The 18897-nt window shown below is 43.3% G+C and overlaps 1 protein-coding gene across 1 annotated transcript in view; it reads right to left on the bottom strand.

The window, feature by feature from the left end:
* Positions 1-247: 247 nt before the first annotated feature.
* Positions 248-18897, bottom strand: part of LOC121558721 (mitochondrial intermediate peptidase-like) — a 38333-nt gene continuing 19683 nt past the window's right edge. Inside the window, exon 19 of the mRNA XM_041872120.2 lies at positions 248-1448. Coding sequence (XP_041728054.2) covers positions 1348-1448 — 101 coding nt within the window. The 3' untranslated portion in view covers positions 248-1347. The remainder of the gene's footprint in view (positions 1449-18897) is intronic.

Genomic DNA, 18897 nt, shown 5'->3' on the forward strand with positions numbered 1-18897 from the left:
ATTTTAGTCAGACCAAGCTATAACATTATATATTTACTACGACACTAGCATTGAAATGGCCCATCTTAAATCCTACACCAATGGCAACAGACAACCTGCAATCATCACTACATCACACACACTACATTCTCTTCAGTATACAGTGGGGTCTCTCTGAAACTCAAGATATTACTTGCCCCAAAATGATATGATTGGATTTGGTTCAAAACAACATAGATACAAGTAATGAAAATAAAGCTTCCATTAGTGATTTCATATTTAGGACTTTATTCATGGCTCTGTGCGATGTACAGTAGGTCTACATGTGGTTACAGCTACCCAGCTTGCTCCCTTTGATAGCATGTTCACACCTTGATTAACCATCTGAAGTAAATCCCACCTCGCTGGGTGATGCCCCAGGTCTGATATCAGTGCTAGGCAAGTAAGGACATTGTATGGGGAGCAGCTGCAGCCTCAGCTCCTGGTAATTAGAGGCGGAATCTGTTGAAACAGATGCAACAGCCGGTAGTACTTGATTTAGCTAGTCACGATCTGGATCGTGCGCTGTGTGAATTAAACAGAATTCCCTTAAATCTCTGATTTACAACACCTAAGAGTCACTCTAACCTTCCCTCCCTCAATCTCTCCATAACAGTAACAAATACAAAACAGAGGGAGCAGATTTGCCTTGAAGTCAAAACACCGGCAAAATGACAGGAATAACAGGTGTTGTATTTGTCCCCTCTGATCTGAACTGGAAATAACAATGAACTGCTCATACTTTTGCAGAAAATTATATTTTCAACGCTCACAGATATGAGTATTTTCTCTTCCCCAATACAGATATGAGTATTTTCTCTTCCCCGATCTCTATGGACAGATTATTTGTATAATGTCTACATACTTTAACTTATCTATTTATATGGACATTGGAATAGATGCTTCAAACATACATTCTCAAAGACATACATTCTCAAAATATTCTAAAAATATTGCAATATTCTGAATTACAGGATGTACTTTTTGTGCTTTCTATAATTGAAATTGAATATGCATCAATGACAAAAATATGTGAAAGACAGTATGGTGTATTGCATGTGGTATATGCACAGCTATGCACAGACTTTCATGAACCACACAGAACCTATGGTTGAGCCAAATCACTAAATACTAAATAGCTAGCTAGTATACAAAAATTGCATAAAAAACAAACATATGTTTACAGTGACTGCATTCAGCTACAGTTATCTGCCTTTTGAAAGAGTTAATAATCAATAGCATTTTCTGATCACGTGAGTCCATTCCACAGCAACACAATTGAAGTCGTAGCTAAAACTGAAGTGAAGAGTTGAAGATCGATCGAGTTAATCAGCTTGTAGAGTCCATGATGAAGGTCTCAAAGTCTGGGTTCAGGTCCGTCACCAGGGCATCCACAAAGTCCTCAATGGTGGGCTGTCTCTGCAGCATCCCTGTGTCACACAGATACACATACAGGGATTGAGCATATTGCCCTTTAAAAAAGGTTTATATGCTATCACTGAAGTAAAACTCCTCCAATTAATTAAAGTGGAACACCTGAGTTAGAATATAAAAGCAGAACTTTCAGTTAAATAAGATATAGCCTATGGCCTGTAGTGGATGTCAGCTAACACGGAGCCAATTCAGTAAAATGCAAGAGTACACAGAGAACTGTATTAATGTACCTTTAAAGTTGTCCTCAAGAGTAAACACTCCTAAGCTCTCATTTGTTGTTTCAACACTGCAACAGTACAAACTTCAAAAGGTGTGATATGTGTGATATTTTGAGGGGGTAGAGTGTCTCTATACACACATATAATCTCCTTGCTATCCTGCTGTAGGGCTGATTTTTTTTATTTTACCTTTATTTAACTAGACAAGTCAGTTAAGAACAAATTATTTTTTACAAATGACGGCCTACACCGGCCAAACCCGGACGACGCTGGGCCAAATGTGCGCCGCCCTATGGGACTCCCAATCACGGCCGGTTGTGATACACCCTGGAATCAAACCAGGGGGTCTGTAGTGACGCCTCAAGCACTGAGATGCAGTGCCTTAGACCGCTGCGCCACTCGGGAGCCTCGGGAGATATAGCTCCAGTATGTTTCTAACAGGCCATTCAGAGCAGCTCTGGGAATATCTGTCTGTGTTATGAGAGTCTGTCTGGTAGCTCATGCACGGAGCGCACACTCTCTTTACAATTCCGCTGCACTCTCGCTTTGAAGTCAGTTCATTTCCCCCTTGTGTTGTTGCCAATGTAAATAGGCACTCCCCCCTCTCCCTCCTTCCTGCATGGGTCACCTCCAACACACACACACGCAATAGACAGGCACTAAAAATAAAATGTAGATACTAATTTTAATCAAAATTCAGGAACAAAACACTTGCATTTACAACCACCTGCAAAGGGCTCTATTAATAAAACACACACACCCATATACAGAGACTCATATTCATGCATGCATCCCCCTCCCCCCACCACCACCACCACCACCACCACCACCACCAAGGGAGTCCATCTCTGAGAACTTCCCTTCCTAAAACTGGCTGAGCAGGTGGAAAATGAGCCCTGAATCAGCTTGGCCCTGGCCTGCAGTAAACTGGCTGCCTCCCACACTGGAGCCTTGCATGAGAAACAGACCATGGTTCAGCTTCCCCTTTAGCCACCAGTCAGAAGCACCACCACCCAGCCCCTGGGCTATTGGGGGATAGGCTTCACCCTGCCCGCCCTCCCTCCCTCCCTCCCTCCCTGCCCCTCAGCTAGATAGGGGTCCCAACCACAGCACAGCCACAAGGCTTCTGAACTAAGGTTCTAAACCCACATGAAGGTGGTGGTTTTCAGGCACTCGTATGATAGGGGTTTATTAAAAACTAGATCATGCTTGATGTTCTGCTTGTGAGCATTGTGGTTGGCTGATGGTGGCATTGGATAACCTGCTCTCTGGTAGAAAAACATCCACTGAATCACCTAGAGGATGATACTGCAGTAGTACAATATTTGGCTAAACCTCCTATTTTCAATTGCAGAAATCTATGGACTATTCATAGCTACATGTTTTTCTTTCCTCACAAAACGATGACATCATAGGGCAGTAATATAATATTGCATATATGAACCTTAGAGGGCTAACCACTTAAAAGCTATGCATGCACGGTTTAACTCTAAATGTATTTTCAAAAAAACATGACATCATTGGGCCGGGAATGGTGAGCCCATCTAAGTATCTCACCACAGATCTCACTCTGCAGTAACTGACCTGGATCCACAAGGCTGTCTGCAGCATCATTTGCACTTTCTCTAATGACAGCAATTTCCAGACTCCTCTCCTTATTTGCAGTGGGCTGGCCGGGAGCCTGCAGCCTGCCGTGCTGCAGGTTAGTGTGCTAAATAAGAATGGAGACTAATCTGCATGACCAGAGTCATGATGAGATGAAGGAGCCACCTGTAGGTAAACGCCAATGATGTGTATAAACACTAGATGACTATTTGAGAGGCTTTGAAGCCTCTGGTCGGCCATATTGGTACTCCTCAGAAGGAGCAGTCCTCAATAGGAATAAATGAATTTTCAAGGAAAAAATTACAAGTACTTTGTTGTTGTTGTAGTGGGGACAGTGACATCAACACTCTCAAAAAAGTATACTTTAAGGAAAATGTTATATATATATATATATACACACACACACATACACACACACACACACACACACACACACACACACACACACACAGTACCAGTCAAAAGTTTGGACACACCTACTCCTTCAAGGGGTTTTCTTTATTTTTACTATTTTCTACATTGTAGAATAATAGTGAAGACATCAAAACTATGAAATAACACATGGAATCATGTAGTAACCCAAAAAGTGTTAAACAAATCAAAATATATTTTATATTTGAGATTCTTCAAATAGCCACCCTTTGCATTGATGACAGCTTTGCACACTCTTGGCATTCTCTCAACCAGCTTCAGCTGGAATGCTTTTCCAACAGTCTTGAAGGAGTTCCCACATATGCTGAGCACTTGTTGGCTGCTTTTCCTTCACTCTGCCGTCCGACTCATCCCAAACTATCTCAATTGGGTTGAGGTCGGGGGATTGTCGAGGCCAGGTCATTTGATGCAGCACTCCATCACTCTCCTTCTTGGTAAAATAGCCGTTACACAGCCTGGAGGTGTGTTGGGTCATTGTCCTGTTGAAAAACCAATGATAGTCCCACTAAGTCCAAACCAGATGGGACGGCGTATCGCTGCAGAACATTCACAAGGCCGCAGGGCCAGACGGATTACCAGGACGTGTACTCCAAGCATGCGCTGATGAACTGGCAAGTGTCTTCACTGACATTTTCAACATGTCCCTGACTGAGTTTGTAATACCAACATGTTTCAAGCAGACCACCATAGTCCCTGTGCCCAAGAACACTAAGATAACCTGCCTAAATGACTACCGACCAGTAGCGCTCATGTTTGTAACCATGAAGTGCTTTGAAAGGCTGGTCATGGCTCACATCAACACCATTATCCCAGAAACCCTAGACCCACTCCAATTTGCATATCGCCCCAACAGAACCACAGATGATGCAATCTCTATTGCACTCCACACTGCCCTTTCCCACCTGGACAAGAGGAACACCTGCGTGAGAATGCTATTCATTGACTACAGAGCTCAGCGTTCAACACCATAGTGCCCTCAAAGCTCATCACTAAGCTAAGGACCCTGGGACTAAACACCTCCCTCTGCAACTGGATCCTGGACTTCCTGACGGGCCGCGCCCAGGTGGTAAGGGTAGGTAACAACACATCTGCCACGATGATCCTCAACACGGGGGCCCCACAGGGGTGCGTGCTCAGTCCCCTCCTGTACTCCCTGTTCACCCATGACTGCATGGCCAGGCACGACTCCAACAGCATCATTAAGTTTGCCGACGACAGAGGGTAGTGCGTATGGCCCAGTACATCACTGGGGCCAAGCTTCCTGCCATCCAGGACCTTTATACCAGGCGGTATCAGAGGAATGCCCTAAAAATTGTCAAAGACTCCAGCCACCCTAGTCATAGACTGTTCTCGCTCCAAAAACAGCGCCCCCTGTCAGTCATCTGGTGTGTATGTAAATATACACTGAGTATACCAATCATTAGGAACACCTTCCTAATATTTAGTTGCAGCCCCCCCTTTTGCCCTCAGAACAGCCTCAATTCGTCAGGGCATAGATGCAAGTTGACTCCAATGCTTCCCACAGTTGTGTCAAGTTGGCTGGATGTCCTTTGGGTGGTGGACCATTCTTTACACCCACGGGAAACTGTTGAGTGTGAAAAATCATTCAAGGTTTTTTCTTAATTTTTTACGATTTTCTACATTGTAGAATAATAGTGAAGACATCAAAACTATGAAATAACACATATGGAATCATGTAGTAACCAAAAACGTGTTAAACAAATCAAAATATATTTTAGATTTTAGATTCTTCAAAGTAGTCACCATCACACAAACGTGTCATAATCATAATCATAGAGCAGTAGAGTAGAGGCGCTTGCAGAAGTTGCACACATGGGGATTTTTTTGTTTAAGGCTAGGTTCCGGGAAAATGTTGGCCTTTTATAAACACATTTCATGCAATTCTACATCATTTTAGATGACTGGAGACTTTAGCAGAATATTTTTTAATACCTGACAAATGATCAAAATGACAGGCTACTTTGGCATTGACAAACGATCAATAAAAATGACCTCGTCTTGAATCTATCAATAGCCTAGGCCTAGATGTAAGGAGACACACATATTATCCAATGAGGAAAAAATTATAGTCCTAAAAAAACTTTACGTTTCACCGACTCACCCAATGATGGGCAGCTCACTCACCGCCAATTGCCGGTGCGCACGTGCCAAAAGCCTCTCTCTTTTGTTTTACATTCTACAACAATGCTCTTCGCTCAATAGGCCTATTCGGAAGTTGATAACATATTTGGTAGCCTACAGACAGATTAGTCTCCTCTTTTCAGCAGGAGCCATTTGCTTTCCAACCTGTGTTTTCCGCGATTGTATTTGAAATATTGCAAAAGGCCTGTTTTGACTGCATGCTGTTCACTGACAGATTTGCCGCACGTTCCCGACTGTAGGCATGCCTTGTGATTGGGCAACACACAATCCACAGCTAGGATACTTAAACAAATAATGATCAAAATGATCTATATATATTTTGATTTGTTTAATACTTTTTTTGGTTACTACATGATTCCATATGTGTTATTTCATAGTTTTGATGTCTTCACTATTATTTTACAATGTAGAAAATAGTAAAAATAAAGAAAAATCCTTGAATGAGTAGGCGTGTCCAAACTTTTGACTGGTAGTGTATATATAATATATATGCCTACTCCTGGTGTAGTATTCTTATTTCATTTATTTCTGGACAGCAGCAATTCAAGAGAAAATAAACAAAATATTTTATTTAGTCTCTGTGTTTCATAAATGTTCTTCTATTCACAAGAGGCTCAAAGTATCTCACTGGAGAAAGCATCCGAGCGAACGAACGAAACAGCGCCCCTCTGTCTCAGTATGTGTAGCCCATCTATCTGATGCTGTCTGGTCAAAAAGAGTATGACATTGTTGCCACCTGTAGCATTGAATGCAAGGGAAGCCAGCAAGCATTTGGCCTCCCTTGATAAAAAAATAGATAAAATAATAGCCATTCAGCGTTGAGCTCAACTGAGTGAGCTCAGGTGTGAATGGTCCTAGCGCACCCAAAAAAATAACAAAAATAACAAAAATATTTTAAAAAGTGTCAAGGGAGGCCAGTTTGGATTTGGCTTCACATCAAACATCATCACATCAGAAGCCAAATGTGACAGAAAAAACTTGAATTGTTGCATCTCGTTGTGTTGTTGTCCTCTGGTGGTAGCTAGCTAGCTAAAATCGTCCCATTTCTAAATTAGCAATGGATGGAGATAGGGATAATCCAACCATAAATGCATATATTGTGCCCCTGGCCTGAGAGGATGGAAGTTGTAGCAACATTTAGCTAGATGTAGTTGGCCAATGTTAACTGTCTGGCCTGGCGCATCGTTGCCCATGAAACAAAGTTGGGCTAGCGAGCAAGCATTTTAGCCAGGTAGACTAGGACAACAAAAACTAAAAGTGTGTACTGTACGACAGAGTCATAGACCGTTTAGGCAACAGGAAAAAGGAGGATGTTTTCTACTTTCTACTTTTTCTACACGCACACCCACACACATAAAATCAGTACCATGGACAGCCATATCATATTTAGCTCAAGTTCATTGCACTAAATCGTTTTGGGTATCTTTTAGACTAAGCATAGGTTATTAGATGATGTTGGAGTTGAAATGGTGCTGGATCCGTGGTTCTAAATCAATAGTTTAGTCGTCCGAAAACGTCGGAAACATTAACTTGCTTGACCATGCTGTAGGTCATGTAACTGTTTGTTACATGCAATATGTTTTGTGGACTTCACCGGACAGATGATGCTCTCTGGTTTTGTGATGAATCAAAGGTAAGGTTGAATTTATTCTGCCACTGTGTCTTCTTATTGTCTTGGCCTTAGGCATATATACATTGAGGGAAAAAAGTATTTGATCTCCTGCTGATTTTGTAAGTTTGCCCACTGACAGACATGATCAGTCTATAATTTTAATGGTAGGTTAATTTGAACAGTGAGAGACAGAATAACAACAAAAAAATCCAGAAAAACGCATGTCAAAAAAGTTATAAATTGATTTGCATTTTAATGAGGGAAATAAGTATTTGACCCCTCTGCAAAACATTACTTAGTACTTGGTGGTAAAACCCTTGTTGGCAATCACAGAGGTCAGACATTTCTTGTAGTTGGCCACCAGGTTTGCACACATCTCAGGAAGGATTTTGTTCCACTCCTCTTTGCAGATCTTCTCCAAGTCATTAAAGGTTTCGAGGCTGACGTTTGGCAACTCGAACCTTCAGCTCCCTCCACAGATTTTCTATGGGATTAAGGTCTGGAGACTGGCTAGGCCACTCCAGGACCTTAATGTGCTTCTTCTTGAGCCACTCCTTTGTTCCCTTGGCCGTGTGTTTTGGGTCATTGTCATGCTGGAATACCCATCCACAACCCATTTTCAATGCCCTGGCTGAGGGAAGGAGGTTCTCACCCAAGATTTGACGGTACATGGTCCCGTCCATCGTCCCTTTGATGCGGTGAAGTTGTCCTGTCCCCTTAGCAGAAAAAGTCTCCCAAAGCATAATGTTTCCACCTCCATGTTTGACGGTGGGGATGGTGTTCTTGGGGTCATAGGCAGCATTCCTCCTCCTCCAAACACGGCGAGTTGAGTTGATGCCAAAGAGCTTGATTTTGGTCTCATCTGACCACAACACTTTCACCCAGTTCTCCTCTGAATCATTCAGATGTTCATTGGCAAACTTCAGACGGCCCTGTATATGTGCTTTCTTGAGCAGGGGGACCTTGCGGGCGCTGCAGGATATCAGTCCTTCACGGCGTAGTGTGTTACCAATTGTTTTCTTGGTGACTATGTTCCCAGCTGCCTTGAGATCATTGACAAGATCCTCCTGTGTAGTTCTGGGCTGATTCCTCACCGTTCTCATGATCATTGCAACTCCACGACGTGAGATCTTGCATGGAGCCCCAGGTCGAGGGAGATTGACAGTTATTTTGTGTTTCTTCCATTTGCGAATAATCGCACCAACTGTTGTCACCTTCTCACCAAGCTGCTTGGCGATGGTCTTGTAGCCCATTCCAGCCTTGTGTAGGTCTACAATCTTGTCCCTGACATCCTTGGAGAGCTCTTTGGTCTTGGCCATGGTGGAGAGTTTGGAATCTGATTGATTGATTGCTTCTGTGGACAGGTGTCTTTTATACAGGTAACAAACTGAGATTAGGAGCACTCCCTTTAAGAGTGTGCTCCTAATCTCAACTCGTTACCTGTATAAAAAGACACCTGGGAGCCAGAAATCTTTCTGATTGAGAGGGGGTCAAATACTTATTTCCCATATTAAAATGCAAATCAATTTATAACTTTTTTGACATGCGTTTTTCTGGATTTTGTTGTTGTTATTCTGTCTCTCACTGTTCAAATAAACCTACTATTAAAATTATAGACTGATCATTTCTTTGTCAGTGGGCAAACGTACAAAATTAGCAGGGGATCAAATACTTTTTCCCCCTCACTGTATATCACAGTGTCAAGTATGAACTAACAGGTTATAGAGCAAACAACGCAATTATCACAACACATAGGTTGTAATATGGCCTTTTCCCCCCCTTGGCTTGGCTTCCCCAGTGATTTTACCCATGCACCGCTACTGCTTTTATTAGAATGTTTACATTGCAAACAGTGAAAAAAAAATGTAATGTCATGAGAGGTACCAGATCCTGGCAAATGGTTCCGGTACTAAACAGTCCAAAACTGAGAGGTGCTGGATTCCGTGGAGCCAACCATACCAGTGGTGAGCGAATCAGTGACCCTATGCACTTTTAAGGGCAAAACATGTAAGCGGTGTTTGTATTCCAGTAAATGTACTTATCCATGACATCACTGTGTTCTGAATCACTATTTGGTTATGGCTCTTCCCCCACTGACCAGTGTTTATCTTTCAAATAATGTCCATTATGTTTTGAGATAATAAGGCATTCCAAGATCCAAATAGACCAACTGTTGGAAAACATTGGTGAACAGTGAAATCAGAGCCGTAGAATAATCACTATTGTTTACACAGAAAGAGACAACCCTGTCAAACCCTGGGATAGGCCTGCGTGCTATGTTCTGCTCCTGCCCAGTCTGGCAACAGAGAATGAGGGATTTGTCAAATGAGTCATATTGCCTTTAGATATTGGCATTCTCCATTCACAATGGCACTGCTCTGAGGTATGAGGCCATGCCCATTCCATTCCATTATCTATGCCAATAATGTTAGCCAAAGTAGCTAGTAAATAAAATGTGGCTGTTCAAAAATGAAGTCTTTCCAAAATCAAATTACCACAGGGTGGGGCTTTTTGTTGTTGTTGACACATACACCAAGATTCAACACTAAACAGGGTTAGGTAAACAGGCTTTTAAGTGAAGTTTAACCAAGTTGTCCCTTGCTGAAGGTTATTGCACAACCTGCTTAAAAGGCTCCCGAGACACTTCAAAATGGCCATTGTGCGCTGAGGAGGACTTTAAAGCAAACCAGACTCATACATCAATGGGTCTATATGGCATTAATGTATAATCCATTAGTTCTGTATTCTGAAAAGGAGCAATTTGCTGGGACAGCAGAAGTATTTTGTTTCAAAGGCCTTCAAAGAACAATTACTTGTCAGTCTGAGCTCAAGGTGAGCTTTCTACAGAAGAAAAGGTTACAGTATACCAGCTGAGTGGCTGTATGAGGGATGTGTTGTACAGTGAACTTTTATTGAGCAGCTGCATAACTAACCTGTGCTTAAAATACATGTACAAACGGAAGAACTAAGCTCCATTAAAAACATTAAAATTACTGAAATAAAGGCTGCATTTAGGTAGTATGTGCAGTGCAGGACTATTTACTTGACAGAGTGGTGAGGGTGGAGATGTGTATCTCTGTGGCTGCCTAACAGCAGAGTAACAAAAGGGTAATGAGGACTCAGGGGGATGGATGGAAGGGAAACGGACTCGCTCAAAGTGACAGGCTGAGCCACAATTGTTGATCAGCCATTAATCAAATCAAATTTGCCACATGCGTCGAATACAACAGGTGTAGACCTTACAGTGAAATGCTTACAAGCCCTTAACCAACAATGCAGTTAACAAATAAATTAAATTCAGTAAAAAATAGTTACAGTTGAAGTCGGAGGTTTACATACAATTATGTCATTAAATTAAATCTTGTTTTTTCAACCACTCCACAAATTTCTTGTTAACAAACTATAGTTTTGGTAAGTCGGTTCGGACCTCTACTTTGTGCATGACACAAGTAATTTTTCCAACAATTGTTTACAGACAGATTATTTCACTTATAATTCACTGTATCATAATTCCAGTGGGTCAGAAGTTTACATACACTAAGTTGACTGTGCCTTTAAACAGCTTGGAAAATTCCAGAAAATTATGTCATGGCTTTAGAAGCTTCTGATAGGCTAATTGACATCATTTGAGTCAATTGGAGGTGTACCTGTGGATGTATTTCAAGGCCTACCTTCAAACTCAGTGCCTCTTTGCTTGACATCATGGGAAAAACAAAAGAAATCAGCCAAGACCTCCACAAGTCTGGTTCATCCTTGGGAGCAATTTCCAAACGCCTGAAGGTACCACGTTCATCTGTACAAACAATAGTACACAAGTATAAACACCATGGGACCACGCAGCCGTCATACCGCTCAGGAAGGAGACGCGTTCTGTCTCCTAGAGATGAACGTACTTTGGTGCAAAAAGTGCAAATCAATCCCAGAACAACAGCAAAGGACCTTGTGAAGATGCTGGAGGAAACAGGTACAAAAGTATCTATATCCACAGTAAAACGAGTCCTATATCGACATAACCTGAAAGGCCGCTCAGCAAGGAAGAAGCCACTGCTCCAAAACTGCCATAAAAAAGCTAGACTGGTTTGCAACTACACATGGGGACAAAGATTGTACTTTTTTGAGAAATGTCCTCTGGTCTGATGAAACAAAAATAGAACTGTTTGGCCATAATGACCATCGTTATGTTTGGACGAAAAAGGGGAACGCTTGCAAGCCGAAGAACACCATCCCAACCGTGAAGCACGGGGGTGGCAGCATCATGCTGTGGGGGTGCTTTGCTGCTGGAGGGACTGGTGCACTTCACAAAATAGATGGCATCATGAGGAAGGACAATTATGTGGATATATTGAAGCAACATCTCAAGACATCAGTCAGGAAGTTAAAGCTTGGTCGCCAATGGGTCTTCCAAATGGACAATGACCCCAAGCATACTTCTAAAGTTGTGGCAAAATGGCTTAAGGACAACAAAGTCAAGGTATTGGAGTGGTCATCCCAAAGCCCTGACCTCGATCCTATAGAAAGTTTGTGGGCAGAAATGAAAAAGTATGTGCGAGCAAGGAGGCCTACAAACCTGACTCAGTTCCACCAGCTCTGTCAGGAGGAATGGGCCAAAATTCACACAACTTATTGTGGAAAGCTTGTGGTAGGCTACCCGAAACATTTGACCCAAGTTAAACAATTTAAAAGGCAATGCTACCAAATACTAATTGAGTGTATGTAACCGTCTGACCCACTGGGAATGTGATGAAAGAAATTAAAGCTGAAATAAATCACTCTCTACTATTATTCTGACATTTCACATTCTTAAATTAAAGTGGTGATCCTAACTGACCTAAGACAGGGAATTCTTACTAGGATTAAATGTCAGGAATTGTGAAAAACTGAGTTTAAATGTATTTGGCTAAGGTGTATGTAAACCTCCGACTTCAACTGTAAGTAAAAAATAAAAAATAGCAAATAATGAAAGAGCTGCAGTAAAATAAAATAACAGTAGGGAGGCTATATACAGTGGGTACCGGTACAGAGTCAATGTGGCACCGGTTAGTCGAGGTAATATGTACATGTGGGTAGAGTTAAAGTGACTATGCATAAATAATAAAGAGAGTAGCAACAGCGTAAAAGAGGGGGTTGGGGTGGGGTGGGGGGCAATGCCAATAGTCCAGGTAGCCACGATTAGCTGTTCTGGAGTCTTATGGCTTGGGGGTAGAAGCTGTTAAGAAGCCTTTTGGACCTAGACTTGGCGCTCCGGTACCGCTTGCCGTGCGGTAGCAGAGAGAACAGTCTATGACTAGGGTGGCTGGAGTATTTGACAATTTTTAGGGCCTTCCTCTGACACTGCCTGGTATAGAGGTCCTGGATGGCAGGAAGCTTGGCCCCAGTGATGTACTGGGCCGTACGCACTACCCTCTGTAGTGCCTTGCGGTCGGATGCCGAGCAGTTGCCATACCAGGCGGGGATGCAACCAGTCTGGATGCTCTCAATGGTGAAGCTGTATAACTTTTTGAGGATCTGAGGACCCATGCCAAATCTTTTCAGTCTCCTGAGGGGGAAAAGGCATTGTCGTCCCCTCTTCACGACTGTTTTGGTGTGTTTGGACCATGATAGTTTGCTGGTGATGTGGACACCATGGAACTTGAAGCTCTCAACCTGTTCCACTACAGCCCCTTCGATGAGAATGTGGGCGTGCTCAGTCCTCTTTTTTTTCCTGTAGTCCACAATCATCTCCTTTGTCTTGATCACGTTGAGGGAGAGGTTGTTATCCTGGCACCACATGGCCAGGTCTATGACTTCCTCCCTATTGGCTGTCTCATCGATGTCGGTGATCAGGCCTACCACTGTTGTGTCGTCAGCAAACTTAATGATGGTGTTGGTTTCGTGCCTGGCGATGCAGTCATGGGTGAACAGGGAGTACAGGAGGGGACCGAGCACACATCCCTGAGGGGCCCCATGTTGAGGATCAGCGTGGCAGATGTGTTGTTACCTACCCTTACCACCTGGGGGCGGCCGGTCAGGAAGTCCAGGATCCAGTTGCAGAGGGAGGTGTTTAGTCCCAGGGTCCTTAGCTTAGTGATGACCTTTGAGGACACTATGGTATTGGAACGCTGAGCTGTAGTCAATGAATAACATTCTCACGTAGGTGTTCCTCTTGTCCAGGTGGGAAAGGGCATTGTGGAGTGCAATAGAGATTGCATCATCTGTGGATCTGTTGGGGCAGTATGCAAATTGGAGTGGGTCTAGGGTTTCTGGGATAATGGTGTTGATGTGAGCCATGACCAGCCTTTCAAAGCACTTCATGGCTACAGACGTGAGTGCTACGAGTCGGTAGTCATTTAGGCAGGTTATCTTAGTGTTCTTGGGCACAGGGACTATGGTGGTCTGCTTGAAACATGTTGGTATTACAGAATCAGTCAAGGACATCTTGAAAATGTCAGTGAAGACACTTGCCAGTTGGTCAGCGCATGCTGGTTGGGGTATGTATGTACGGTCACTGTGGGGACGACGTCATCGATGCACTTATTGATGAAGCCATTGACTGATGTGGTGTACTCCTCAATGCCATCGGAAGAATCCCGGAACATATTCCAGTCTGTGCCAGCAAAACAGTACTGTAGCTTATCATCTGCGTCATCTGACCACTTCCTTATTAACCAAGTCACTGGTGCTTCCTACTTTAGTTTTTGCTTATAAGCAGGAATCAGGAGGATAGAGTTATGGTCAGATTTGCCAAATGGAGGGCGAGGGAGAGCTTTGTACGCGTCTGTGTGTGTGGAGTAAAGGTGGTCTAGAGTTTTTTTCCCTCTGGTTGCACATTTAACATGCTGGTAGAAATGAGGTAGAACGGATTTAAGTTTCCCTGCATTAAAGACCCTGGCCACTAGTTTCCCTCCATTAATCCCACTACTTCTAGAGTGCTGCTCTGCTGTGTCATCTGGTGCTGGGGCAGCCCAGCCTGGCCACACCTTGGGGTTTAGCCTGGTCCCCAAGGAACTGCATGAGGTAGTTTTTTTATGTGTTGAAGTTATTGTTGCGTATGTGTTAGTGTCACTTTTACAAGTAGAAAGTAATATATCACTTCACTATTACATATTTTCATATACACTACTGGTCAAAAGTTTTAGAACAACTACTCATTCAAGGGTTTTTCTTTATTTAATATTTTCTACATTGTAGAATAATAGTGAAGACATCAAAACTATGAAATAACACATATGGAATCATGTAGTACCCAAAAAAGTGTTAAACAACTCAAAATATATTTTATATTTCAGATTCTTCAAATAGTCACCCTTTTCCTTGACAGCTTTGCACACTCTTGGCATTCTCTCAACCAGCTTCACGAGGTAGTCACCTGGAATGCATTTCAATTAACAGGTGTGCCCTCTTAAAAGTTAATTTGTGGAATATCTTTATTTCTTAATGTGTTTCAGCCAATCAGTTGTGTTGTGACAAGGTGTGTGTGTGTGTGGGGGGGGGTATACAGAAGATAGCCCTATTTGGTAAAAAACCAAGTCCATATTATGGCAAGAACAGCTCAAATAAGCAAAGAGAAACGACAGTCCATCATTACTTTAAGACATGTCAGTCATGAACTTTGAAAGTTTCTTCAAGTGCAGTCGCAAAAACCATCAAGCGCTATGATGAAACTGGCTCTCATGAGGACCGCCACAAGAATGGAAGACCCAGAGTTACCTCTGCTGCAGAGGATATGTTCATTAGAGTTAACAGCCTCAGAAATTACAGCCCAAATAAATGCTTCACAGAGTTCAAGTAACAGACACATCACAACATCAACTGTTCAGAGGAGACTGTGTGAATCAGGTCTTCATGGTCAAATTGCTGCAAAGAAAACACTACTAAAGGACACCAACAAGAAGAAGAGACCTGCTTGGGCCAAGAAACATGAGCAATGGACATTAGACCGGTGGAAATCTGTCCTTTGGTCTGGAGTCCAAATTGGAGATTTTTGGTTCCAACCGCCGTGTCTTTGTGAGACGCAGTGTGGGTGAACGGATGATCTCTGCATGTGTATTTCCCACCGTAAAGCATGGAGGAGGTGGTGTTATGGTGTGGGGGTGCTTTGCTCGTGACACCATCTGTGATTTATTTAGAATTGAAGGCACACTTAACCAGCATGGCTACCACAGCATTCTGCAGCGATACGCCATCCCATCTGGTTTGGGCTTACATTTGTTTTTCAACAGGACAATGACCCAACACACCTCCAGGCTGTGTAAGGGCTATTTGACCAAGAAGGAGAGTGATGGAGTGCTTCATCAGATGACCTGGCCTCCACAATCCCCCGACCTCAACCAAATTTAGATGATTTGGGATGTCGGACCGCAGAGTGAAGGAAAAGCAGCCAACAAGTCCTCAGCATATGTGAGAACTCCTTCAAGACTGTTGGAAAAGCATTCCACAGGTGAAGCTGGTTGAGAGAATGCCAAGTGTGTGCAAAGCTTTCATTACATTTTAGTCATTTAGCAGACGCTCTTATCCAGAGCGACTTACAGTTAGTGCATACATTTATTTTTTTCATACTGGTCCCTTGTGGGAAACGAACCCACAACCCTGGCGTTGCAAACACCATGCTCTACCAACTGAGCTACACGGGACCATCAAGGCAAAGGGTGGCTATTTGAAGAATCTCAAATATAACATATATTTTGATTTGTTTAACACTTTTTTTGGTTACTACATGATTCCATGTGTTATTTCATAGTTTTGATGTCTTCACTATTATTCTACAATGTAGAAAATAGTAAAAATAAAGAAAAACCCTTGAATGAGTAGGTGTTCTAAAACTTTTGACCGGTAGTGTACCATATTGCCCCTCCTACTCAATAACATAATGCTGAGTACGACAAGCTCTTTGAACAAACAGGGTTGAGCAACAATCATTCTCATAATCATACAGTTCATAACAGATTTCATAACAGACTCCACGTTTTGATCATAACCATTTGAAACATGTCAAGGTGTGTAAGTAATTACCTCTTTCTAACCTGGCGACAAACTATCTTCTCATTGCCACTATAACTAGGTCTTTGATGTTAAGGAAGCCCGTTCTTTCTTGAAACAGCATTTAAACACAGTTTTTTTTTTAAACACGACAAGAGTCACGACAAACATTGCAAAGAGCAGTTTGGAGGAGGATCCCTAACTATTTGAGGAGGCAAATAAATTCAGAGCCTTGATTGAACTTCTGATAACTTGGTATGCCTACATCAATTCTCAACTGGCACATTTACAACTCTACATCACAGCATAGTGTATTCCACACCCTCCCAAGTTTATAAGGACTCATTCATTACATTTTAGTCATTTTAGCAGACGCTCTTATCCAGAGCGACTTACAGTTAGTGAGTGCATACATTTTTCCTACTGACCCCCCGTGGGAATCGAACCCACAACCCTGGCGTTGCAAGCGCCATGCTCTACCAACTGAGCTACAGAACTATGGTGATTAATGACTCATACTACACATACAGTGATCCTCTGATTAAACCAGAGGGAGACAAAGGAGTAGCAGACTAGAACAAGGCCAATAGAACCAGGCTCAGGAGGTTTATTAACTTCAGGACAGGGTCATTATACCCACACCTGATTAGGCCAACTGGGCCAGGCTGAGCTGAGCTGACAGGCAGGGTCCTGGGACCTGCTCCATTGCTTAGGTAGCTCCATTGTCCCATGTGCCCCTCCTGATCCGTGGTGGGCAGAGGAGGCTATGGGAAACAGCGGGCCCATGAAAGCACCATCTGTGGCGGCCTGGGCCCAAGAACAGAGGGCTTCAGTCAGCAGGGGCCGTCAGTCGATCACCTTTCACTCTCTCTGCTGCCATATAATCCCAGGGCTACTTTTCACCACCAGCTGGCTGCCTGGGAAACATCCAGGCACAGCACGGAGCAGGTAGGGAGCCACCCAGATAAAGAGACCAGGCCAGCCGCTGAGGAACCTCTCTGGGCTTGCTCTGGTTCCCCCTCCTGCCCCTTCACCCATCAACTCAGATCCTCCACCCCCAGGCCCCGGACCCATACCGGAGGGAACAGCAGGGAAACAGACCACTTCAGCGGCAAGCTTCTTTGACAGGGATCGGTTTGCTCAGTGTTGGTTTATGTAAGAGTTTCTAAAATGCTATTGCTATGAGGCTGTACAGATACAAAAATCATCATAGTAAACATGTCACTTTCAATGACTAATTCTTGTACGCACTCAAAATGTTCCCTGATTTTTAGCTAGTTTCTCAGAACCAGTACTCCATTTCTAAAGGCTTGGACAGATACACATAAACAATCCTTACTTTATTACAGTAACTGAAGTGGTCATGAAATCATGTAGACAAGATGGACCTACTGTACAGTAATATGGAGTTGGTCCCCCCTTTGCTGCTGTAACAGCCTCCACTCTTCTGGGAAGACTTTCCACTAGATATTGGAACATTGCTGTGGGGACTTGCTTCCATTCAGCCACCAACACCACGGTTGTAGGCCTGATCACTGACAACGATGAGACAGCCTATAGGGAGGAGGTCAGAGACGTGGGAGTGTGGTGGCAGGACAACAACCTCTACCTGAACGTTAGCAAGGCAAAGGAGCTAACTGTGGACTATAGGAAACGGAGGGCTGAACACGCACCCATTCACATCAACGGGGCTCTAGTGGAGCAGGTCGAGAGCTTCAAGTTCCTCGGTGTCCACATCACTATGGACCTATCACCAACACAGTCGTGAAGAGGGCACGACAACGCCTCTTCACTCACAGGAGGCTAAAAAGATACCGGAGCGGTACCGGAGCGCCAAGTCTGGGACCAAAAGGCTCCTGAACAGCTTCTACCCCCAAACCATAAGACTGCTGAACAGTTAATCAAATGGCTACCCTGACTATTTGCATTGACCCCCCTTTTAAATTTGCACTGACTCTCTTGCACCGGCTCTATGCACACTCATTGGACTCTCACACGTACTACACTGACACTCCAACACACACACATGCTTATTGACGCCACACACACCCTCACATAGACAAACTTTTACACTCTTCACATACGCTGCAGCGACTCTGTTTATTATCTATCCTGATTGCCCAGTCACTTTTAGCCCTACCTACATGAACATATTAGATAATTTACCTGTTGTATTCAGCGCATGTGACAAATACAAAAGGGCAGGAGGACGACCTCCACTCGTGGCACAGCCACCATGTATAAGAGTTTGTGTTCTGTTATAGTTTACCAGTTACCACCATACAAGGGGGTATATAGCTCTACAATGACAGAGCCCCTGTAAACACAAGGTAAGAGAGGCAGTGAAGCATGCTGGAGAGCTAAATATCATCCATTCTGAGGCCCCTACAGCAGACCAGGCTAACCACAACAGCAGCAGGTGTGAATACCTGAGTGAAGGAATTATGGATCACCTATAGC

The sequence above is a fragment of the Coregonus clupeaformis genome, chromosome 5 (assembly GCF_020615455.1).
Source record: "Coregonus clupeaformis isolate EN_2021a chromosome 5, ASM2061545v1, whole genome shotgun sequence".
Classification (NCBI taxonomy): Eukaryota; Metazoa; Chordata; class Actinopteri; order Salmoniformes; family Salmonidae; genus Coregonus; species Coregonus clupeaformis.